Here is a 26,777-nt window from a genome sequence, read left to right on the forward strand (position 1 = left end):
CACTTTTAGAGTTCTCAAAAGTTCCAGGAATATTATGTGAGGGCTCTAGTCAGCCCAATTCACATGAGATTTTATCTATCAAAACCTCTTAATGACAGAGAGCACACAAGCTCACAGAAGGTGTCACTACAAACAGTCTAAGCAAGAAGCTTGGGGAGCATGGCTGGAATATTCCTAAGCCAAAAGATCGATTTCAGGGATGTGAAGTAGCATTTCTACAGGCACAGCACACAGTATCACCGGACCATCTGGATTAACTCAAGCAATAATTTAAAAGCCTCAGTAGCATACCTTACTGCTCACACACTGTTAAGGTTTAAGAATTTTTTTTTTTTTTGAAGACACATCACCACAAAATACTGTATCATTCTGGAAATCAGAGAAACAGCATGCAGTTATCTGTAAGAGGTATGACAGAATGGAAAGAGTGAAAATGTTTACCTTACACAGAATCATTGAAATCTTAAACAACAGTGAGAAAATTTTCTCAAAAGATTCTTGCATTCTCTCTTTCTGATGTTGCTGAATCTGAGAATAGTTAAGTTTAATACTGAAAACACTTTCTTCAGCAACCCCCATGGGACTGTGTGGCAGCCACACTTTACTAGGCATAGCTGGTTGGTACTTACCCAAGCAGATTACCAGACAGTGGCAGGTAAGCTTTTGTTGAGAGATGAATTATTTCCAACAGCATTATGTTGAGCGCTATTTTAATTAAACATGGTTGCATATTCCAACTCCCAAATAACAAAAGGCTCATTGAGAAGACAATACCCCTTTAGTCTCTTTAATTTAAATGACAGGTGTGTATGTTTTTTCTGAGTCTTTTCTATGAAGACTTCAGGAGCACTCCTGAACATGTTGATGAGCACCAGAACCTGTGTTCACTACTAGGTAGAAAATACTACTAGAAAAACTCAAAAACCAGGAAAGTTTTGACCAATAAGGTTTGGAAATTAAGTTGTATTTTGGATTCTAAATTTAAACACCAATTTTTTTCATTAAGACATGAACACACCAAAAGCTTAAGTGAGCACTGGGCCAAATGTAATATATTTTATCCTTGCAGCAAAGATATGATCTAATGCTCTGCAAAGAATGCTAATTAACACATCTGTGATCTCTGGTAAAGAAACACGTCCATCAACTTTGTAACTAAGTACTCCTACAATGAGGCTGAAATAAGAGTTTCATCTACATCAATAGCTACTGCACATAAATAGCTGAAGTGCAATATTATTTACCTTAACTCTTACGGGCTTCTTTCCTTAACCTAGGTGTCCTAGGAAGGTTTTATTTTTCACGCATTTTTAAGAAGTGTAAGACTTAGACTACCTTAACTACTCTTTAATGTTGCAACTTTGAAAGTTTGAAAGTAATAAACAGAGGAAAAAAAAATCTCTGAATTCCCACAGAGAATTAGCATTTGAACTGTTTCAGAAATGAAGGCACAATTTGAACATCTTAGAAGTATGGGATTACGTTCATCACTTCAAACACAAGTTCCTAACTCTTGACAACAGTTAAGATTCAGTCTGTCCATATACCCATGTAGTCATTTTGAGCTTTCACAACTGTAGCTCGTTCATTATCCATAACAGTTTCAGAGAAGTCCTACAAGAGCAAGTCAGCAACAAAGACTTGAATATTTTTAAATTAATCCATCCTTTTAAAATTGAAAATGTGAGACAAGTGCTTTAAATGAAAACAAAGTCTGGAATATGAACACTGTATAATTAATTACATTCATTATTTTTTAAACAAAACCTTCTCAGATGTTATTTCAGAAATACCTTGAACAAAGCCATCGAATTTGCAACAATTACTAATAAAACAGTCAAATTCTCATGTCATGATTCCCACAAATAGAAACAAAAACACTACCTACTATTTGAGAGCAGATACTCACCACTTCTTCCAAGGCAGCACTTCTTCCGAAAGAACAGGTGAGATGTGCAAGGCAGTTAACAAACGAAGAGAAAAGTTCATTTGGAATGGCAGTTAAAATATTACGAGGAAATACGGTTATCAGGTTGCTGATAATACTGGAAATTCCCACTGCTTCAGAGTCTTCTATTTCAATTCTATAGATAGAAATAGCAGTTAAGGTTTTGCCACTAAAAAATGCTAAAAGTTCGTTGCTTTTGTTGATACATTTTAAATCAATGAACCAATTTTGTATTACTTCAGCATCTGCTATTTTAAACTGCCTTTTCTTAATTTCAATAATCCAACAGTAAGCACAAACTATACCCAGAAATAAGCAAGCCAAACCATTTCTCCATACAGATACACTATACTCCAAAGTAAAGATTAAAAGATGTCATCTAAACTTAGAGATCAGACATACATACCCATTGATAGTATTCAGTAATCCCTCAATGAAGTGTGCCAGGTAATCAACTTGTGAACCTTCATCAGGAAAGACTGGCCCATGCAAAGATGCCAGCTGTGCCAGACACTGTAATGAATCTTGGGCCATATCTGTATCTTCTCTGATTTTTCGATGTACCTTTCAGGAAGTGAGATAGTTAATAATACACGGAAAATAGGGTGTTCTTACAACAGTCACATGGCTCTCAATCCAAAAGAGCACACTCCAAAAAAAGCTTACTATAACTTCCATTCAGTCTGAAACACAAGGGTTTCTACAACTCTCTAAACCACCATGTCAAGATCATGACTCCGCTCACACAATCGCAAGCATTAAATTAAGCCACTGAAATTAACATTTAGTTAAGTCTCACCTACATGTTGAAAATTGAACTGTCTACCGAATGTTATGTCTTAAAGAGAGAAACAGATGCCAGCCAGTCAGACATACTGCTCCTTCTAAAAACAGCAATAATGACAGTCATCTCTATTATGCTAACTATGCCTAGGCTATGGAGTCTTGCTAAAGTTAGTCAACAACTTCAATCAAGATTATATAGATGCTTCTTTAGCAGAGGTAAACACTGAAGACATACAAAAATGAATGCATCACTTCCTCGGCAACACGCTTACATTATAAAAGGCCAGCAGTAATCTTACCACGTTTCTGCAAACTGTTATGTCATTACTTTTGCTGGTGAGAATTTCTAGATTCAAATCTTTCAGTAATCCTATTCTCACATACTTATTTTAATTGTCAAGTGTGGATTTAAATTTTCTTAGGCTGATGCCTCCTATTTTTTTCCACTTAAGATTTACTGAATAACTCTAGGTTAGCTTTTTCACCCAGAAGCAAAGTTAGTTAAAAATATTTCAGCATTATTATATGTAAAAGTACAATTAAAACACTAACCATTTTTCTGTAGCATTATAGTTGCAACTGCACCCAACTCATAACCGGTAGGGTAATCTCTGAAAGATCAAACCAGCAGGAGAAACAAATCCTGCATCAGAAATACCCCTCCTAATATCCATCCCACACTAGGCTGAGATTAGAACTGAAGGCTCTAACATGGCTGTCCTGCCAACTTCTGCAAGGTTATTAAAATTTCTCTGATCAGATAAATGAATATAAATTACTACCATTCACTTACATTCTTTCAAATAGCAAACTAATGCTACAAGCATCAACCATTGCAAATCAGGAATCTAAAACCAAAAGTGACAAGCATACTGCCCTGGCTTGCGTCATTCAAAAATAAGCAAATGCGGGTGAGTTTTGGTTAATGTTATGTCAAACACAAATGCATTAAAATAATTCTGCATGTCATTCAAAACATTATTCTTATCACAAGTAATTGTAAACCAACCAGAGAAACAGATATCTAACTCTGACAACCTCATACAAGGAAGGGTTAATATGTAAGCCAAAAAGTTATTTGCATGTGGAGGTTCACAGCTGACAGTAGCAACTGTCTGGATAGTCTAGACAGCTGTTCAGATTGTGTGTAGTTGCTAAGAGTTCTGCCAGTGATTTTTTTTCACCTTTTCAAAACTGCTGGAACAGATGAACTTGTAGTTTAAAAAAAAAGAAAAAAAAGAAAAAAGAAAAAGACGAAAATCTAACTCAAAAACAATCCTAGGAAGGATGGACATATACACAAACATGTATCAGACAAATCTCCAGCAGCACTGGAGAGTTACATTTACTTTGTCTAACACCAATTTTGTCCAAGGTTTGAGCACATTATTCCTCTGCTTTGCAAAAATGAAAATAGCCTGGACTGCCGAATTCTCAGGTCCCAAGAGACGTAACAGAAGACAAAATAGCACAGTAAATGAATTTATAAGCCAGTATGTGTTGCCGCTGCAGTAACTCTTAGCTGAGCAACAACTACAAATGACTCCCAACAGTTGCAGAACGAAAATAATACTCGTTCTAGCCAGTTTTATTATTATGGGTTAAATTACAGAGATTGAGTATTACATTCCCCTCTCCCAACTTTGCCTCTTCTCCACCCGTCCTAACTTAATCTATTTTAACTTGTCTGGATTTACTTTCTGCTGAGGAAAGAGATGCAGAATTCCATATGCTGAAACTGGCTAGAAAACTGCAACTACATTACTTATTTTCAGCTGTTCCGTTGCACAAATGCTTTAAGATCAGTAAGCATACACTGTTCATTTGATCTTACTTTGAGAGCTGTTACACCTTATCTGAGAGATACGCTCTACTACTACTCATTAAGCTTGGTTTCACTTGATTACATGTCCAGAAGTATTAAAGGGACAAAAGTTTAGATAGCTATACACCTTTTTCTTTTGTTAATGGTCATCAACTTAAAGCAATTAATAGGCAAAATACATGTTTGGTAGCCTAGGAAAAATACAATACTTCTGTTTGCTCTGATAAGCATGCTGAAGTTAACAGAATGAAGTCCTACCTGATGCAAAAGGAAGAGACCAACAATACAGTTACAGAACAGGAAGGAGCTGCTTTCCCTGTGGTCTGGACTACGAAAGTTGAAGAAAGAAACTTACTGTAAAGAAAAGCTCCATAACTCTGCTGTCCAGGAGGGTCTCACGCCAGGATTCTGTTGGCTTTAGCATCACATTTTGTGAGGATTCAAACATAGCTATATAATGTCTGCCCAGTTATCTGGTGTCAAGGTCAACAATAACATTCCTACTTGGCTTTAAAAAAATCCTAGATACAACAGGATCCATTCAGAAAGAATGTAATGGAAACAAACTTTAAGCCTCTTCACATACACAGCATAATTCATGCATGAGGCCAAGGAATAAAAGGTATTAAGTATTGAAAAAAAGAATGCTCCAGGAATGTTAGATAACAGTTTGATCATAATTATGAGACATACCATAGTGATACAATCACTTTGATAACCAGAGTGTCTAATGTGACACAGTGAGAAGGGAAAAAGCAACCGCAATTAACAGGTGTTAAAATTTATGTAAAATAGGAAATAATTTTCTAAAAAATTTTCCTGGCAGCTTTTAAAAAGGCCTTGATAGCTAAAGATAGCTCACTGAAACCTATATCCTATTTTTCTAAATAGCCAAATACGTGTCACAGAATGCAGATACATTAGCCCTGCATTAATCTACGTTTTTAGTCACACTTTGAAGAATAAAAGCGTTAGGCACATTAAACTTGCTTGTAAGAGACATACACGAAATATGCACACCATGAAGCCACAATTTTGCTGCACTGATTTCAGATCTTACCATGTGCTTTGGCATAATTTACACAATTCTGCAAATGCTCTAGTACAGGAAAAAAAGGGATATTAGCAAAAACATTGAACCAAGTAAGTTACATTCCTTGTCAGTCTGATGATGCACATTAAAGGCTACTGAAAGTGCTTCCTTCCATGACACCTCTCAATATGAGTAATGGTAAAACTGCTTTAATTCCTCAACTTGCACTTTCTTTTGTTGTTTTAAAATCCTTCATTATCCTCTCTGATCCTTTTCTAACCCAACCATGAGAATAAGCAACTGCATGCTGATCTGCATGTAATTTACTTATTGGTAATGAACTGTTTACCTTTTCTACTGTAAGCTATCAGGTATTATAAAAAATATGTATTAAAACATTTGTATGTCTAGAAGAAAATAAATGCCACACTGATATCATTTAAAAAAGCAGACTTCTTAACTTTTGATGGGTTTTAACAGAACAATATATACAGCAAATGCCTAGCTTAATATGAAGAATTGTGGCACAGTGCATGGCGCACAATTTAAGTTTATTTATACTTGTCTTCTCTGTTCTGCCAAAATCAGAAAATCCTAACAACACTGTGCAGAACCACATTCCATAAAAGCAACTTTTTCCATGGCACAGAACCAAGTGGACCTTCACTGACAGCATGTGTCCAGAACTGTTGTCAGCACATTATAACACCTAAGAACAATCAGGGATTTTCACATTAGTGCAAAACAAAACCAGTTTCACCGTTTTCAAAATTATCAGTGTATGTTGAACTGTACCAGATCTGCAATACTTCAGATGGGAAGAACAAAAAAAAAAAAAAACCCCAAAACCCAAAACAAAACAATCATAGAATGGTCTATTTTACTTCCACTTGAAATACAGATGCCATTAAAGTGATCAAAAATGCTTCAGTTCCCCTAGATGGAGGGAGGAGAACAAAAGAGATTAAAAAAAAAAGGCATGAAATTATTAATCTTTTTTTCAGGTATAATATTAAAAATTAAAACTAATTTTATCTGGGAAATTATGTTTTTTATCCTTTTCATTTGGAATGTTATAGAAAAAAAAATTTTTTACTAGCAATAGTGTCCTATGCTGTAACTCTCCAATAAATGGTGGCTTGGAAATGTATCAGTATCAAAAGATGATCATGGACATGTTATCAGTCTCTGACAATCAATTCGGTCTTCACTAAGCTGTGTCTACAGAAGAGACCAGCTACGTAACACTTTTCATGTGGAATGAAAGAAGGGCTAGTTTGCTGTCACTATTTTAACAAGCCTCAATATTTAGCTGCCCTATCCTGATCCTGTTATTTTTAGTACTGTTTCTCACGCTAATGGACTGATGACATATTTGACAATAACAGATTCGTAGGGAAAATATCTGTTCAATGAACAATACACATCATGGCTGCGTCTATCATGGAGATCTTACACTCATTTTCCATCACCTACTAGATGTGCAAACATTAGCATATATTGGCTGTGGAGATGCTTGCTGCCATAACATACCTCAGCTTATTCCATGCTATGGTTCAGCTGTATTAGCATCAGTACAGTTATGCCAAATCTGAAAAAAAAGGCACTAAATTACATAGTACACGGATGTACACAGGACAAATACAGTATCTATCACCAGAAAGTAATATAATACTCAATAATATAATTCTCAATACCTGTGAGGAAACAGAGTACAGAACTAGCACAATATAGACATAGGCTCTTATCAGCCTGCTCTGACATTCTGGATGGTTTAGGGGGTTTTTGTTTGTTTCTTTGAATGAAAAACAATTGTAAAGCTCTTCTAGTAAAAAATACAAATGTTTGCAATGCTCCCTCAATTCTATTGAAGAATGAGCAACTTTCATTACAGTTCAGTTTGAATGACGTGGAAATTCAAGGCAGGAAACAGATACCAGAAGCATGCCAACGCATGCCAGTTCACAAGACTTAGGACACTGACTCCTACAGAGACTAGAAATTTCTGCTTGAGTTGGAACAGATTACCCAATAATATGTACCAAGCTCTATTGAAAAGCATAAGAATATAACCAGTCATCTTTGTGTTTGATAAGGCTCATATACTTAATAATTAATGGCTGAAAAGCAAGAGGACATGTCTTGGGTTTAGGGAGCAAGACAGGTATGCTCTTTACCTCTCCCCAAAGGAGTAAAAGAAAACGCTCCACACAGGATTGGAAAGAACTGAAAGTTTAGACAGAAGTACTACTCACAACTATTTACACAAATACAAAATACACAAATCCACAGTCAACCCCTGGCCCTGTTCTTCAATTTGGGCTCACCACAGAACCTCATTATACCAAAGCTTTCCACAACCTCCCCCAAACCAGGCCAAAACCCCAGGCTTCAAATGCTGCCTGCCGCACCTCACCCCCCCACACCCCGGCCTGAATGATGCAGTAAAAATTAGCCCTGCCAAGGCTGAGCAGAGATAAAGTCTGTGCTGAGAAGAGAGAGGGAGAAGAGCAGGGTGAACAGCCTGTGTTCTTCGTTTATAAAGGGGAAATGCAGGCCTGGTGGGAATGAAATAATGAAAGATTTCACTTTCTGGTCTACCTCCTTGCACCTCTCTGGTACTTGCAGGACTTTCAACTCCATGGTTCAGACATCCCAGCTCTGAAACCCATAACAGGACAAGACCATAATCTTTAAGACAGATTTTCTTTTACTTTGCCAATATTTACATATGTAGACATTAGTGCTATGCTTGGGTTTGTTTCATAAGCTGGAGAAATAAGCATAATCTGTTTAAAGTTATAAATTTGTAATTTTAAAAATTGTAATCTGGAAAACAAAGCAATTGAAGTTTTGTATGCTTCTTGAAGAAACATATTTAAAAAAATAAAGGAAAAGATAAACAAATCACAGTTTTCCTCCTACTCTTTGCCTCTCTTCCAGGAAGAGACTAACAGGTGAAGATGAGTATCAAAACTACTTAACACCCTAAAGCAGCCGTGAGGGATTATAACTTCACTTCAGAACCCTCCACAAATTCCAGTATCTGAGGATGGTCCCCATTTTTCCTAAGAGAGGCAATACTTGCCCTACCACAAAGCAGTAAAGGAGGAACTCAAAAATCAAAGTTTCTGACACACCTCCATTCACACCACAGGAGTGAGGAACAACTCAGAAACGGAGAGAAAATTCCTGAAATGCTGAGGCCCAAATATCTTTCCTAACAGTTATTTTAGTTACTTTACCCTTTGTTATTTGGAACATTCCTCTAGAGCTTTGTGTCAGTCCTAGACTTGTATTTTCAAATAAAAAGAAAAAAAACATTACAAACGTAACTTGCTTGGAAATCCACCATCTAGTGTTACAATGCCAAGATACCAATTTTCCAACCCAGTGCATTCTGTGATTGTATGATTCATTACATTTGGATTTTTAAGACCTCCTCAGGCTTGCTAGCTAGTCAGCCAAGCACATGGGATGAGCTTAGGAGCAACTGCCTAAAACTGATGCAGAGGCTTGCTGCCCCCTATGGACAAATGCTTCAGAAGTCTTTATATAACAAACGGCTCAGCAAACATAGCCAGCATTCAGAAGGAACATAATTAAATATTATGAAACACAATTATTCTTAACTGCCTTGAAACAAAGTTATTTTGTGTTGGTGACACAGGACTCAAATTGCAGCAACAGGAAGTGTAGGAACACCAAAGCTAATTTTAAAACTGGCCAATTCTGGAGGCACCTGTGGTGTAGCCACGACAGTACCAAGTCTCATGTTGACCACCCAAGTGGATTCTTCAGCTTCTACTAAATATTTCTCCTATGGTTATACAGCAAATAGCACGCAAGCTAACCACTTTAAGCCTCACTTAAAGAACCTATGCAGAAGTGACTGTCATGGAGATGCAGCTCATGAGTCACACCCTTCCACTACATGCTGACTGCCCTCTAAGAAGCTGATGACAAAATGACTGTAAAACTTGCAGTGGGGCAAGACAGCAGAAGAGGAAATAAGCAAACAAACAAAATCTATATTATTTATCAGTTCCCCTTCATAAAAAAGTTGCATTGGTCTCTTTTCCTCTTCTGCTATTAATACTTTTAAGATGGTCTTACATTGCAAACTGATTTCAGAATTCATTTGGGAAAACATAAATGAAACACTAATTTTTAAAAAGTTCAATATCAAAGATATTTAAGTGCAATTATGACCAAATTTAGATGATTTGTCCATGGTTTTGCCCAGCTTTATCTTTAAAAGTTGCCAGAAAGAATTGTCAAGAAAAGACATAGTACCCCAGAAATAATTTCTAAAGATCAGAGATTTCAAAGGCAGGTTAGTTTTCACCTAAGAGTAAAAAAAATCTGATTAAAAGTAAAACACAGCCCTCCTTTGACCTTTCTCACACACAGCTCTTTTAGCTGAATTTTTCTCTATATCCCAAACAATAGCCAGGATAGTACCCCAACCCTTCGTTTTCTCAGTAAGACAGACCACTGTATTTAACTCAGAACATAATCCCGGGCTGCTAAAAATCACTAGGCCTAAGTAAAGTAGCCCTGTTGCTGAAGAAAACCTGTGTTGCCACTCCTCAGTACAGGTTCAATCATTTCTGTAGCTGAGCAACAAATCAAGCTAGGGACCTCAACCTGATAAAAAAACCCCCAACAAAATACAAAAACAACAAACCATGCCTCCCCAGACATTCAGGAAGGTGGGTCCCTGGTCAGTATCATGGTCACAGGAGGTGCTAGGGCAGGATGGGTTTTCAGTGGCAATGCCAACTTCAATCATTCCTCAAAACAAACCTCAAGTGTTCTGGAGCATTCTGTGTTTTTCATGTATTTCCATTATGCATAACAGATGCTATCAATCTGGGTTGGAACAAGTTCAACTCTTGAAAGTCTGCAAATGCTATGGGTCACAGGATCTCCCAGAAAGGTGTCTCATTCTGGCTTGAGATTTAAAAGACATTTTCAAAAAGAGATATGAAGAGTTTTGTTAACTGTGTGGCCAAGAAACATACACACTTAAAGAGAAAAAGAAATGTATGCAGATCAGACAAAAGCTTCCGTCAGTTCATATAACTGCCATTACATCATGAATTTCAACGGAACAACAATGATGCATGATAGTGGGGTGCCTCCCACTTGGTTTATGTAACCTGTATTTTAAGTCCTATTCTACATTCATTTGAAATTTTGCCAGCTTGCCTCCAGGCAAACAGAGCCACCAAATCAGAAACCAGCACTACTGCTCGAGTTCCTCATTCACATACTATAACACATACATTGATGAATAAGGCATGAGTAGTTCTATGACAGCTCCTAATGTCAGTTAATAGACACTTTTTGTAGAAGGGCAACAGATAGACAAAAATCTTATGTTCTGTTTAAGAACTTCTGCATTTGAGGACATTCATCGAAAGTCTGTAAGAATGCAGCTCTGAAAAACAGATATATCTCAAGGTCAAGAAGTAAGACACACCTCTGGAGGTAAAGGAATATTAATTATATTTATATCCTGACTCCACAGGACATATATGTCCTTGTTAAGGTGTCTCAAAGCCCTGCAATATCCAGTTTCTTAACTGGAGACTTTGGATGCTCACAGTATACTAGGAGCAAGACCCTTGAAGGCGTTCTTGTAAAGGAGAGGGCTGTACTTAGTATGGATTACTGCACTTTCTTAATTAGTTAAAGCATTCATTTAAGTAAAGATGCAATTAAAGCTAATTCTGTCCAAGTAAACAATGTTTAACAGTGCTGTAACAGCACTAAAAAAACCCAACATGCCACAGGAGACTATGATATGTTCTTACTGTGGAATAGGCATCCTATGTTACTGTCATTTCCAACAGTACTGCCAAAAACCTCTGAAGCATCTGCAAACACCAGGTGAACCAATATGTTGAAGCAGCAGATAAAAATAACAATAGATGATTGCCTGTCTGTTAAAACACAAAATGGAAGAAACCACATGACTGAAAAGATCCTAGATCATCATGCCTCACCTTATTGCACTACTGCATCCCAAAATACTTGAAAAATACTGAGTTCCAACTTCAAAGTAGGTATATCCCAGTATCTCTTTTTTCTTTGCTCCAACGAGGTGGCTATTCCAGAATGCATCTTTCATGCTAACAATAGACAATACATACCTACTACAACATTTCTGTTATGACTGGGGGCACCATTTTCCATGACTGCATTTAACAATGCAACACATGCTAATTTATCCTGCAACAATACAAGAACACTTGTGAAGTGATAATATTTTGATGCAGTCCTTGCATTGTGGTGCTTTAAATAACGTGCCTTTTGGCGATGGTCACTGTGGAGTTAATGCACATTTATGTTACTTCCTTTTTTTTTTTTTGGAGATACAACAATCATGCTAAAGATTATATGCAAATACTGCAAATTACTATTATACTGCAGGGAATACTAAGAATCAATATTATGTTGCCTGGGGAAGTATCATCTAAAGGAAAAACAATATATATTTGTGGATACAATGGATTGTTTTACTCCATGCTTCAAATATTTAATTTATGCTCATCACTTCAGCATATGTACTGTCAAGATTTGGAAAGAGGATACTATAAGGATACCAACTGATCAATCAACACAGCCATTCTTATGTTCTTTTGTAATGTGCTACCTATTTAGAAACTGCAGCCAAATTAAGTTTCACTGCCTGTAAGTTAAAGATCAGTTACTTTTAAACTAGTCTTAAAGAAGAGGTTTATGCCACAATAAATCAACATGGTGCTGTAAACTTCAGCGGTTATTGAGTTGTCATCAGCTAAGACCCTAAGACCTAATTTCTCAAGGATGATTAAAGCCATTCCATCTTCTGTAAAAACAGGTTGCTACACAGAAAAGGAACACCCAAGCTAGTGTCATAATTCTTAACAGAAAAATGAAATGTCCAGTGGCAGAAAATGAAAAGATGGTATCAAGTAGAGCAGAAGTCGTAAAAAGATTTGAAATAGAGCCATGTTTGAGCACTTGTAATTCAGACTAAAGGTCCATCCAATCTCCAAAAGTGGTGAGGAATTGTCTAACAGCTGCAGTATCTAAAGTAGGCCAAGTAGCAGAAAATACTGTTAACCTTAAGTAGCAGTATGGCTTGCTTAGCTATTTCAATTAATGATTCACTAGCACCTATATTACTAGCACCTAAATTACTTCATATTAAATAGAGGTATAAGCAAAAGTTGGAACTCCCAAGGCTCCACATTGTCCTTGTATGTCTAGCTCCATCGCTGCAAACTTTAGCTCAGGCTAAAATGCTCATGAAAAACCAGAGTCTTCACTTTGAAACTCTAACAAGATCAGTATTTAGGAATACAGAACAAACCCAAAATTTAGAGGGAACCACTGCTGCACAACCCAAGAGCATTTCCTCTCTAAGATTACCACTTAGGGAAAAAAAAGCATTCATACATTATTTGAATTCTTACAAATCCCAAATCCCCTTCCAAAAACTTTTATAAGACGCAATAATTTGATTCCAGCCCCAGTCTTGTAGGCACATGCGCTAAATTCTCCTCTGGATCCTTGCCAAATCACTTCAGTAATTAATAGGAGTGGGATATTTACTTTTAGTCCATGACACCTTTCCATAGAGACAATATAACTGGTATTCTGCTTTACAGATGCGAACCAAAGAATATGAAGTTTCAAATAAATTTCACCTTTGCTACCTTCTGCATAATAAACAGAATTGAAGACAGCAGACATGCACAGACACTGCCTTCTGACCATCAAACCAGGAAAGCTGGTTTGAAGATGACATTGAAATTCCTCTAGTATGTATAACTTAGTAGCAATTTCATAAGGTTTTAACAAAAAAAGGTTTATAAACCAGCTTAAAAATTTGGCTTTTGGAAAGTTTGAAGAACATCTTAATGAGTGTTCAGCTATTACAAGAGGCATTGTAACACTCTACTGCAAGTGCTGTCTTAGCCCTCTATTAAACAGAATGTATTTGCTTATTTCTGCAATACTCTTCTAGGCCCTTGTTTTTGGGCTGGGAATTTTTTGTATCTTTTTTCTTCTCTCCCTAAGATTCTTTCTCTTTCCAATTCCCATTTCCTTCTCCACTTTCCATCTCCACTTTTCTCTTGACTTTCACAACTACTACATACAAGATGTCAAAATGGAAGCAATGGCAGTTGTGTAAAAAGCAGATGCCATTTCTCCTCAGCTAGCTAATATTTTTTCTTCATACAAAAGAGACACTGTTACATGTTCTAGAATATGACCATGATCTCTTTTGGGGAGTCAGTTGAGCATTCACATTCCTAGATGATGGGGCATTTACCTACCCTTTTCTTGTCTCCAACGGAGAAAAACAGGACAGATCAGATCTCCACAGAAAAATTCATCAGAACTTAGACCTCTTCATCACCCTTTGGTTCTGCACTAGATCAGCATATTACGCTTCTCTCCTCTGCACAGATCAGATAGACCATTAACCCATAACCAGAGGGTGCTCTGCTGAACTAGTTTTGCCACATATAAAACACTTTACAATTTAAATGAAGAGCTTCTGTATGTATGCATCTGTTAAGCAAGCACAGGGGTGACCAAGACCACTAATGGAAGAATAAATAAAGGTCCAAATACAAGGCTTTTAAGTTTTACATTTTTCTCTCCTCAAACATTTTACTTATCACCTGGCAGAAGTGATCTAAGTCAACTGAAACAACAGGCCTGACATTAAAAGGATATAATTTGGAGGAAGGAAGTTCCAACTTAAGACTTGATTGGCTAGTGCAAGATAACGCTGAAACACTGAAGACATCTGAGCATTGAGGTTTTCACGTCTGCTGAATTCCTGAAGTACCTCTACTGTGAGCATGAAGATCTGCCGCAGATCATCCTCCTACAGTCAGAACAAACACAATGTATTAATAGTCTCTCAGTCATTAATTGAAATGGCGATTAAAAATAAATACTTTCCTAAAGAGAAAATAATTTTCACTATTTTTCATTAAAACACAGAAAATATTCTGAAGTTGTCAGTCAGAACTACCTTCCCCTTTTGCCAAAATGAACAGATTGTGTTTGTAAAGAGTAAGAAAAAAATCCACTCTCAAATTCTGTTCATTAAAAGAAAAACTTAACAATATATTTTTAACAACTGGTGGAAGAGAGAGTTGGTCTTTGGCATGAAAAAAACGTTGTTAAGTTGTTCCACAACAGTTTAAAGCAATGCCTTCACAAAAACATTTCTGCCTGGACAAACAATACATCTGAGACAACCACACTACACCATCTGCAATAATATTTTTAAATACATAGCTCTCCTTGGCTTTAAACCAAAGCTATATTTAAGACTATCATTGTTCCACAGAGTATTCGTTTTGTTTGTAATTGGTAGCCAAGGAATTAAAGAGTCCAACCACATAAAGATCTGTAGCTCTACATTAATGAAGTGGACTAAAAGAGACCGCACCTTTTTGATACAAGTTTTGTTTTGGTTTTTTTTAAAAGCCATAATATCAACTTTCCTGAAGTAGTCAGTATCTGCATTTATAATGTAGTATTTGTCCTCTTAAAAGCTGTTAGGTACACTGTACCTAAATGCACCTGGCACAAGGAAAGTACTGCTTCTCAATATTTAAATTTTAGAACGACAGGTGTTATATATTGATACAGAACTGGTTTACCTGAAATATACGTTTACAGTTACCATGGAACTCCATGCTTAGTCCAATGTTGCTGGTTTTACTTGAACTTGAGAACTCGCTCAGCAACGCCGTTAAAATGGAACAGGCCAAAGTTTGCTATAAAAAAAATAAGGGGGAGTAATATAACTAAAAGACATCCAATAACATAATACTGCCTACAACGTCCTTCCATTTTTTTTTTAATTAACACTCTTCTACAACTATTACTTCAGTTTCTTCTAACCCAAACTAGAACAAGTCAGACTGTCAGGAGCATAGATTCTTGGATAAATCATCTCTGCAATCAGCAAGGCTCAGTCCTTACAAAAGAACTTCCAAGTATTTCAGCAATATAAAAGCCATCACTTGTGTGATTATCACTACAAAATGGAAACAAACTTACTGCAATTTTCCAGCCTTGCTTCATACTCTCCCTGTGCACAGGGCTTTACCAGTGTTACATTGAGGTAAGATTCATTTTCCATTTATTTCTGTTGATCTAATAGTTAAATCACTCTGAAGTTTGTTTTTGCATTTGCTACACTTACCATATTGGTGTTTGAGCATGATCAAATTTGTATCACCAAAAGTGATAAAAGCTAGTCAGAAATGTCACCTGCAATACATTGTCTACTGCATCTTTTTCCCCTCGTACCCCATCAAAAAAAAAAAAAAAGGAAGAATAGGCAAAAAACTCCCATGCTTGAAAGGTTTTGGATACTTCCCTCCAAAGAGAAACACCTACCAGCCTTAAAAACAACCTTTAAAATGACTCTATTAGAGTGTCTCTGGAGTGACAGAAAAATTGGTAAGAAAAAGGCATGTTAGAGAGACAGATCCATAATGACTGAAAGTTTAAATACCTTCTTTGTTCTCAAAATTTAAGGTATGGCAAGCCAAATGCTTATCCTAGAACACAACCTATAATACAGCTTTCCTTTATGAAACATACTGCTCCAGCCTTTGCTACCTTTTTTTTGAAGCAAACTTTTTAAAAAGCTTTTTTTCCTGATGCCAAAGTCCAGTAACCATCAACACCAGTTCTATTACATTTTTTTAAACTGACCATTACACAGAAAGGGAAGTAAATATTGTACAGTGGAGATGCAAGTAGCATGTCTGAAGCACGCCATAGATGACTGTAACGAGCACAATAGAAACTCTACACCCATTAAATAAAACCACTTTTTGTTAAAGAGATGTTCTTAACAAAAAACTTCAAAATTATTGTCTATCCTCCCAGACTGTTTGGAGCCAAGGTGGCAGGGAAGGACAGAGGGATAGGAATTGCTAAAGGGTCATGCATGCCAGCAAGTGTCCAGGGGTTAAACATAAATATGCACACTACCTCTGAACACCCGAAAGATTAAAGTGGAGATGATACTATTTATGCAAGCTCATACAACAGCTGAGACCAGTGCCATCCACCCACCAACTGCAACATCTTTGTTCAGAAATGCCTCTGAAGTCAGTACCTTGACCCCACAGACAAGTAGTTATCTTAGCCAGTATACACTAAATTAACATTCTTACTTGCTAAATAAGTTCTGGACAGATCAAACACAGTGGGCTTCATGATAATATACGGGTCTTCTACTATATAGCAAAGCTGTACAGTAGACTGGCATGTTGCAGGTCAGTTGCTAAATCCAAGTTACCCCATCTTAAAAACCTCTTTATTCCAAGTGAACTGTTTCTCAACTACAGTCACATGTCATGTATGATAAAAGACACTTCTTTACAGTGAGGGTGATGGGACAGACTTTCAAAACCTGCCTGGCTATGTTCCTGTTTTGCCTGCCCTGGGTGATTCTGCTTTGGCAGTGGGGTTGGACTCAATCTCTAGAGGTCCTTTCCAAACCCTAACATTCTGTGATAAAAGCAATGTTTAGTCAGTCAAAACCAGCATTACACTTTAAACTACTCCAGCAAAAAATGCAATTATCAGGTCTATACTAGACTTAGTAATATTTCTAATTAGCTCAAATATTTCATTATTTTATTACCAATGTAGAAAAAAAAAATCTAGATTTGATCCAACACATATTCTTAAAAAAAAAAATTCTGTGTTATTCTACACTTTTAAGTCCAACATTAAAAGTTTCATATGAAAACAATTAATCTGGGTTAAAAAATGAACCAACCAACAAACAAAAACCAAAAAACCTCCAACCCCAAAACAACACACACAAACCCCACCAAAACAATGGAGTTTTGCTCTAGAACAATACTTTAGATAAGAATAAATGTTTTTAAAGGAATAAAGCAGAGCTGTCAGAGAACACTGCCTAACTTTACTATGTGCCAGGAGACACAAAGTCTCACAAGGCTGTCTAAAATGCAAGCCTTTATTTGATGCTGGAATTAGTGACACACTGATACTTTTCAGCTCATAATGCAGAAGTCATAATGCAAGGACATGATTAGTTGCAATTAAAAATCTGGACAGTTTGATGCTCTATAACATACCATGATTACCATGTGGTATTAATGGCTACAATAGCACAACAGCTTGGCTAAAACTAAGCTGCTTCTACTTCATCATGTGAAGATCTTCACACCAAGTCACCATCCAGATCACCACCGGACAAGAAGGGCAGTGATGCAGACTAACCATCACTTGCAGATGGTAGCCAATTATTGGAAAACAAATCAGTAAGTTCAAATACTTACTGAGCAATAGACAAAAACAAAAAAAGTTTGCCTCCACAATGATTACAAATAGTTAATATTAGCTGAAATATCAGGTATTTTCTCCAGCTTGTTTATATGGTAAATAATAATTTACCCTTTCTGTTGGGTTAGTAATATGCTATTGCATGATAAAACTGTGTTCAGATTATTTTGTATGCTTTTCTCCTGATTGCAAGGAGAAATTTAAAAGGTTAAATTTCATGACTCATGGTAAAGAAATCTCTTCAAAGATGCAACAAGCAATGAATGCAGCCAGGCTGACTGAATCTGCCAAGTGCTGCTAAGAGCCTGAAAAGCAGCTTGAGCAGCGACCTGCCCTCCCGATTTCAGCAAAAGCCGTTTGAGGTATTATCTGAAGTACCTGCTTTGAGCATGAAAGGTGAAGCACTTCATTACTAGAGATTTACTTTAATCCCTCTAGAAGCCTAGCTCACAGTAAAAACTTGGGCACACTGCATCCCTCCATGCTCCTCCAACTGAAATTCCAGCATCCTACCAACTCCATCACTTTGCAAATCCTGCCCCATTCCCTCACCATCCCAGGAATGACCTGCAGGCACATCCATCCCTTCCTGTCACTATCTGCACCTCTTGCATCCATGAGAAATTATAAGTATTCCCTTATATCCAGGTCACCACAGCACACGAAGACTAAAGACAAGATACTGTTCAATGATTTAAAATTTACTGCAACAGGCTGAGAGGAATTTGCTTGAGACTGGTTTCCTAGAAGGCAGAGTGCCAGCCTCCAGGGTTTTAACTTACAGACAACAGTAGAGGTATAGATCACGACCTGCACCCTCTCCTTGCAATGTCAAGCATTTGCATAGAGCTGTATATAAAACCCCCACTGCTTCCCAAGACTGCCTATATAGGAATTTATACAGATTGTTGTGCATAGCAGCAGGGTTGCCATTTTCATACGAATGTTAACAAATTAGCTACAACAACATGTGTTGTCTGCCATCCATAGAACTCTTCTTACATTATAAATTTTACTGAAAAGAAAAATTTACTTTATGAAAAGTAACTTTACTGACAGTTAACTACTAATATTTTTAGTACATTTTAAAATTTGTATGTATGTTTGGTATGAAGACACTAAGTACCTTAACACAAATGCAGGCTGTTAGAAGAAAGATTTTTAAAAATCTGAAATCCAACATAATTTCAGGTAAATCGATACAGTTGTGCTCTGTAAAGTAAAATTATTTCCTTTTACACAATAAAAGTGAATGCGTTTAATACATGTAAAGTCCTAGGGTGGAGGGGCTTTTTTGTTTTGCAGTGGGGTTTTTGAAGGCTTCTGCCCCACCACAGAAGAGATTAAGAATCCAATTTAGTAATATCATACAGTAATAAGTAGAAAATGCACATGACTCTTGGGCATCACACTAAAAGACAGATCTGAATGTCCATTGTGTAGTAATGCCATTAACTTCATACCAGTAAAAGTACACCTCTGAACCTTGTTTGACTCACTCGCTAGTAATTTCACTAGTTCTGCCACAAGTACATACCCAAACAATAACCCCATCTAACAAAATGAAATACTCCTCTTGTTGAGAGCAGACTGACTCTGAGAATAGCTTGGCACTCACCCCAGTTAGCTTTATTACCAGGAATAAACTTTATGAAAGATTGCTATACATAAAATAGACCCTCAGCTGCTCAAACAGAAGATCAATGGGACTTGTGATAAGAGATTAACTTGGCAATCAGATACCCAGCAGTAACATCGTTTTAGTGGTTTTCTTTTTAAATTGCTCTAATAAAACACAGACACTACAGAAAGACCGTGCACTATTTTAACAGTGAGCAACATTTATATACCATTCATAAAACTCAGTTGCAGAAGGTAAATGCAACTTAGTCCTCCAGATGGAATGTCCCCTATAACAAAAGTTAAAGCCATAATGTTTGAAGGGATTTCACACTTGTGCCTGGACTGCGTATGGAATAAGTGAACTGCTTCATTTGATAGTAGTTAGGTTACAAAGTATCTGAAAAGAAGAAGAGTTCAAATACAGCTTAGGAAAAAACTGCACATGTGGTACACCTGCTCTGAGGCTGAAAAAAACCCAGACCAAGCAGAACAAACTGCAACATCCAAAATGTTTCCTCTGTTCTCAAATTCAGAGCAGAGATACAGCTAGTTTGTCAGAAGTTTGATAATTCATTTTAGAACAAAACTTAAAACTATCAAGCCATGCCCCCTCCCCCTCATCTTCTGCAAGAATTATTTACACCTACAGAAAAGTCAGTAAGTCTGTTTAAAAGAATAAAGATCTCACCTGAACAGAGCAAATCATAACATCTGCCCTGCTACAGGAGATCACTGCCAGCCAGAATATACATTTAGAGGATTTTTGTCTCCACCCGTATAATATAAACTCTGTTACTAAAACCAAAGGGAAGCCACAAGAAGCATTTAATAATATCCCTAACCAACTAATTTTAACTTGTACAAGAGCAGGAAGAATGAAAGAGTAAATCTATCAGAGATAGGATTTTATTGTGCTGCTCCTAAGCGATAAAATTCTGTACTGAAAACATGTCAAAAACAATTTTATCAAACTATTCAAAGCAAGGTTTCCTTTATAAAGGTGGTAATATATTCCTTCCCTCACTTCCTTGAATAAGCACAGCTGGATTTGCTAACATTTCCAAACCAAATCCCTAGAATGTGAGCTGCAACTCCAATGGAAAGGTTAACAGGACAATCATAAGGCCAAAAGAAATACCATTATGTATACCTAATAACTGGGGCCACTCCACTTTTTCAAGTTGTGAGCATTCAAAGGGAGAGAACCCAGAAGATGAAGAAGTATTTCCCAAAAAAGAAAACCAGAATATATTCTGAAGAAATACAAGAAAGCATCAGGAAAATCCCCCTGGATTTTATCTCTTTATTCTTTCTCAAATAAGCCAACTGGTGAAAAAACTGTGGAGAAGGGACAGGATAATAGGAATAGGACCTGCAGCTGCAGTTTTATGCTGTCAGCAGTAAAGGACTGTCTGAGCACTGCACCCCTTTCCTCCTATTCCCCCTCTGCCACAATGCAAAAACAGATCAGAGCACCAGGTTTTAAACACATCACACATACAGTGGCATAATGGGCAAGACTCTGCTTCCCTTCCTTTGAGGCAACCAGGCAAACAAAGCAAAGGAAGCCTCCAAGGTTGAACTGAGAAAGAGAAAAATCAATTCCTCAGTGAATCACTGGGGGCCACAGGAAGATGATCTTGTGGCATGTGAAGCATGCAGGCTTTGGCCAAAGAGAGAAAGGAAGTAGCAGTCTCTACTAATAATGGAAGAGGTCCAGGCAGAGTTTGCTGGTGCTTAAGTGTGCAAAACATGTTTTTCTTCATTTCTCCAGGGACAGGTAAAGCTATGAGGTAGAAATCAAGGGGGTGAGGCAGGGGGAAAGTAATCTCAAAGAAAAAGCGAATGTCTGAAAATCATTTATCTAGAGGTAACATATCCTTCTTCAGGTTCTTGTCTGAAAGGCAACAGCTGAATCTTCACTCCAACAGTAGTTGCATGAACAAATCCAAGACTTTTCATTAAATGTAAAATAACGACTAGTAAGACTAGCCATGCAGCTTGCCATCAGTATCACCCAGCTTTAAATATATATCATCCTGGCAACTGCTCTTTGGTGAGCAGCTGTCCCTTCTCCCCCCACTTTTCCCAGTGCTCATTCCTGGTCCTTCTTGCCCGCCTCTGCCTGCCATACTGTCAGATATGCCAAATGAGCTGCATTACATGGCTGTGCTCCACAGCAGATCTGCTTAAAGAAAAAAAAAAAGAGAAGTTAGGAGGGGGAAGTCTGATTGGTAGACTCCTCCACAGATTGAGTTTATTACTGAATGTATATATTCAGAAGGATATATACCTCAGAGAGGAAGAGAGACTAAAGTCTGAACAGGTAGGATCAGTAAAGAGGTTTTTCCCTTCCAGCTTATCTGTGTGTCACCAGAGTAATGAGAGACACGTAGGTGTAACACATGGAAAGGTAAAATTTCGTCCTTCCCAGTGAGACTGATGTCTACAGGTGAGGGCCTCCACACCTGCACATCTCATGAGATGGCTGAATTGAAGAAACAAAGATTCCTGGATGCCATACATAGAACAGGGGACACACATCTCTCCCCTGGATGACAGCCTTGCCTTGGAAATTGTAGCTCAACTGTGAATTTGTAAATATTGTAAATACTAGGAGCTATCAATTTGTAATACTGAAGTTACTAAGCAACTAAGCTAAAGTTTCACTATACTGCATCTGCAGTAAAATAGGCTTTCATTCAAGACAAACTGTAGAACTTTAAAAGGCATTCTGGTTGATACAACTACTAAAAAAATGCTTATTGCTTAAAGTTTTTTTACATTTCTTTCACCAAGTTTTAGCCTCATATTTGGAGTAGTTTCTGGATCCCTAAAATTCCCCAACCAACTTTTAACATGCTAACTTAGGCCTTTATAGAGCACTTGTCTCACGTCTCAAGTGCAGTAAGGTTCATAGGACAAGGTAATAATTTTATTAGACCAGAAGATGCAGCTGAGGGTAGAAGGGGAGGAAATAATACACATTTCTGTCAAAAATGTAAGTCATGAGAGCATCTCCAACTCCTATCATGAGGCAGCAAAGCTAGACCAAGATTCAGAAGCAAAATTCCTCTTAAAGAATAGAAATAAGAACCATAAGTACTAAAAGAGTCTAACTATCTATGCAGCTGTTGTTATTGATAAACTAATTTCCATGAAGACTAATGCCTAGAGTTCTGCTTATTAGTACTTCCCACTGTTCACACAAAATCCATTCTTAGCACATTCCTCAGCAATTTTAGGTAATCTGTGGCATTTGGATCTCCTCTCTAGCCCAACCATGAACACTGGGAAACGGAACAACAGATGTACAAATTAAGAGAGAGAGGGAAGATTTTAGGAACCCGGAGATCTTCCAGTAAGTCTTGACAAGTCTTCTTGCACATACAGAAAAATGTAGCCTTCAGGTATGGAGCTTTATATTACAATATATTCTACTGTGTGCACTGTGGATCTTAAAAAACACAGCTTCTGTTACTTGTCATGTCAGATTTACAGCAGTTGGACCCCTCTGCCCACCCATATCCTGAAAGAAATTGAGGTGTGACCCACATTCTAGTCCAGCTTTAAACAAAGTTTATCTGATCATGTTCAGACCAGTTCCTCCTCCTGGGAATCATGTCACTTTTGCTGCCAAAATTCCTGTCCTTCTGGCAGAGATGAAGGACAAACAAAATCCTTCAACTACGCAAAAGTTGAGTATTTTAGCAAAAAAGGCCAAAAAATTGAAGGCATTTATGGTTGAGAATAAGTTGGCTCAAACAATTCTCCAGAACCTTGAAATCAGTGATAGAAAACATGTATTTAACATTTTAAGACTGGCCCATAATCACGTATTCACTGCCAGAAGCTCTGTCCCCCAGAGATGAAGATTTTGAAAAGAAATCCTGAAAATTGCTATTGGAGGGAGATTACAGACTCTCCTTCATGAGCGAAAGGATGGCTTGTATCAATGATACAGGATCAGCCAGTAAAAACAAAACCAGGAACTCCAAAGCTAATCCTTGTTCTCTCTGGGGATTATTACCTAAATTAATTTATAAATTAGTAAGTAGCAAGACCCTCTACAGCTTGCTTCCCCAACTCAGAGAGAGGTTTCCTGCATGAAATCCATACAAGTCCATATAGCTAAAAAACAGCAGCAAAACCCAAAAGTCTGGGGTTCCAACTCTGTCTCTAACCATACATCCTTCCCTCTCCTTAGTGCTGTTATTTCCTTAACATGTACCCTGTGTTCCATTTACTCAATACTAAAGCCATCTTTCTTCCTCTCCCTCTCTTCCTTCCAATCTCCCTTTTATTTTTATATTCTCAAGAGTTCGTCCATCAATCAGTCTTGCCCCTATGTCAGTTTGCCACAACATTACTCAACACACCTTCAGCTTCCATCCTCAAAATACATCCATTCCTAGAGATTTTTAACTAACTAACTAACACACACTTTTAACTAACACTGTAGAAGTTAAATTTGTAAGTGTATCAAATCCTGCAAAAGGACACAAGCAAAAGACACAGTGTATCTACATTTGCTGCCGCACCAGAACTTGATCCTCACAAAGTGTTACTGAAAAGTCCCCAAGATTTCATGGAGCAGGAGTGCATAACAAACACAAAATTAGTAGAGACGTCTGACAGGAACTGGGTGGAGGGTTGCATGGAATGGAAAAGATTACATTCCTGCTTTGCTCTTGTAACAAAGAAGGGCCAGGAAGGCTCAGAGCCAGCAGAGACGAGAAAGCAAGCAGGAAGCAAGAGACCATTTTGCCTTTTTCTAAAAAAATACTTTCTCTCTATTACAAACTGCTGTAGAAAGTCATTATCAACAGCTAAAAGCCATGTTTGAGTGATCTGCTGACTCCGTATGTTATTTCTCAGCTACTGGAGTTAACCTCAGGTAGAAGGACGCAAATGGGTTGCAAGTAGGTCACAAGAAACATGGAGCAGAAATCCGAGGATACAGAAAATGACCAAGAGACTTGTCAAAAAATTAGGAGTCACAAAGGTATCAGGCTTCTGAAACTTGGTGTATGAGGCTGGAGGCAAGAGTGTACATCATAGGAAAGATGTGTTAAGAAGTGGAATGAATCAGAGGCACAGGGGGTGGGAAAACATCTGCTGATCTCTCCCAACACTCGTATCTTAACCTCCTCCCTGACTTGGATGGAGGCCTGTTTTTATGTCTTGAGTGAGGTACAGAAACACCTGCCACACTGCGTGGCACTGTCCTGACAGTGTATCTTGGATCTTGAAAGCAGTACCACTCCATTAGCTTCATACTGTACCCTGGAAGCCCCCCTAGCTGAGACTCCATAGGGCAGCAAGGCAGCTGCAGCACTTTGGTTCCACATGGCCTGACAGGGATGGCTGAATGTTACAGGGACACAAAATAAAACCCCTACCTGTGTTTGAAAAATTAAGTGGATAATTAATTGTATGAGTTATTTCACACAACCTTTCAAAGTTATTTCATATTTATACAACAGGCATGCCCTGAAACTACTCAGAGCTCACTTGTGGCACGTACTGGGCTAAGACACAATTTTATTACTGCTGATTATTGTGTATGCCAGCAAAATCTCAGAAGGTTACACAAGCATTTTTATGAATGAGAACTGTTTTATAATATAAACCCTTCATTTATACATGAAGGGTTTATAACGCCCTTGCCAAAGACTGACAAAGGTATATCGTGCCTTACAGAAAAGACATTCCAACAGCATATTAGCATACTAAAACAGAAAAACATTGTGACATAGTCAAGACATTTTCAATGCCATCCTTAAAACTTCAGCACAAATACTTTGGAGAAAGTAGTACTTGTGAAGAGAAGTGGATAAAGGGAAATTAAAAACTGAGCTAAACTTTGTCTCTGTATGGGTGGCATTGAACGGACTGTGGAGGAAAGCAGAGTGAAATATTGCTCTCTCACCTAACCAGAGCTCCTCTGCAATGTTTCTGCAGCAAGCCCAGGATGATATACTTAGAGCAAGCAGACTTAGCTGGACGTGCTGGAACATGTCCAAAGAACGGCCACGAGAATGATCAGAGGGCTGGAGCACCTCTTCTCTGGAGACAGACTGAGAGAGTTGGGGCTATTCAGTCTGGAGAGGAGAAGGCTGCGAGGAGACCTTCCAGTATCTGAAGGGGGCCTACAGGAAAGCTGTTGAGGGACTTTTTAGGATGTCGAGTAGTGATAGGACTAGGGGGAATGAAGCACAACTAGAACTGGTTAGATTCAGATTGGATGTTAGGAAGAAGTTCTTCACCATGAGAGTGGTGAGACACTGGAACACATTGCCCAGGGAGGTGGTGGAAGCTCCATCCCTGAAAGTTTTTAAGGCCAGGCTGGAGGGGCTCTGAGACAACCTGATCTAGTGTGAGATGTCCCTGCCTTACTGTAGAGTTAGTTCAAAGAGGACTTCTCTGAGAGCATCCAGATTTCTATTTACTCCACTTTTGTGCCTTTGTGGAAAGCTCATACAAACTACATGAGCATAGTCCCTGGCATGCATACAATTTGAAAACCCCAGCTGTAACTCCATTTTAATAACAAGGCTATGTTTCCTAGAAAAAAGCATAAACTTGGCATTGCTCTAAAGTGCCCATTTCTATCCAAATTATGCACAACCAAAGTACTAAAACGTTCTGCTTAAGACAAATAGTTCTGAAATTCACATATAACAAGTGTAACTGAAATTTCCGTACACTGGAGGAATATCACTCGTGCTCAGAGGTGACATTCTATTTTTAGGATCATGACATGAGCTGCATTACTTCTAGTACACTTTGATTGAATTTTCAGAGTTAAACACTTGCTACTCACATCTAGTACAACTGCTGCTCTAAACACTCAGCAGTGTTATGAGCTAGTTCCCTCAAGATTTTTGAAAGTTTCAGCATAAAATCTGCATACTCTTCAATTTTCAATTGGCCAGAGAAAAATCACCTCTCTTTAATCTCTGGTTACATGCCTCTATTATGACCTATTCTAAACTTATCTCCTGGCATAGCAAACGGAATTTCACTAAATGCATACATAGATATCGGACACCTTGTTTCCACTTTAAGCTCAGTGTGGAAGGTAACACCCCTAGTACTATGACATTAAATCTAGAGTAAGTTTTGTATTTCCATTCCACGTTTTACTTCCTCACACTCCTTTCTCTCCATCTACCCGTCTCCCAGAGAACAGCAGAGGT

At 37.8% G+C, this 26,777-nt stretch overlaps 1 protein-coding gene across 1 annotated transcript in view; it reads right to left on the reverse strand.

Annotated features, from left to right (window-relative positions):
• XPO4 (exportin 4) overlaps window positions 1–26,777 on the reverse strand; it is a 72,732-nt gene that overhangs the window by 19,988 nt on the left and 25,967 nt on the right. The window contains exons 5-9 of the mRNA XM_054383597.1: window positions 15,276–15,392; window positions 14,335–14,488; window positions 4,915–5,027; window positions 2,355–2,512; window positions 1,910–2,084 (exon numbers count right to left, since the gene is read on the reverse strand). Coding sequence (XP_054239572.1) covers window positions 1,910–2,084; window positions 2,355–2,512; window positions 4,915–5,027; window positions 14,335–14,488; window positions 15,276–15,392 — 717 coding nt within the window. The remainder of the gene's footprint in view (window positions 1–1,909; window positions 2,085–2,354; window positions 2,513–4,914; window positions 5,028–14,334; window positions 14,489–15,275; window positions 15,393–26,777) is intronic.

Source organism: Indicator indicator, chromosome 1, assembly GCF_027791375.1.
Source record: "Indicator indicator isolate 239-I01 chromosome 1, UM_Iind_1.1, whole genome shotgun sequence".
Taxonomy (NCBI): Eukaryota; Metazoa; Chordata; class Aves; order Piciformes; family Indicatoridae; genus Indicator; species Indicator indicator.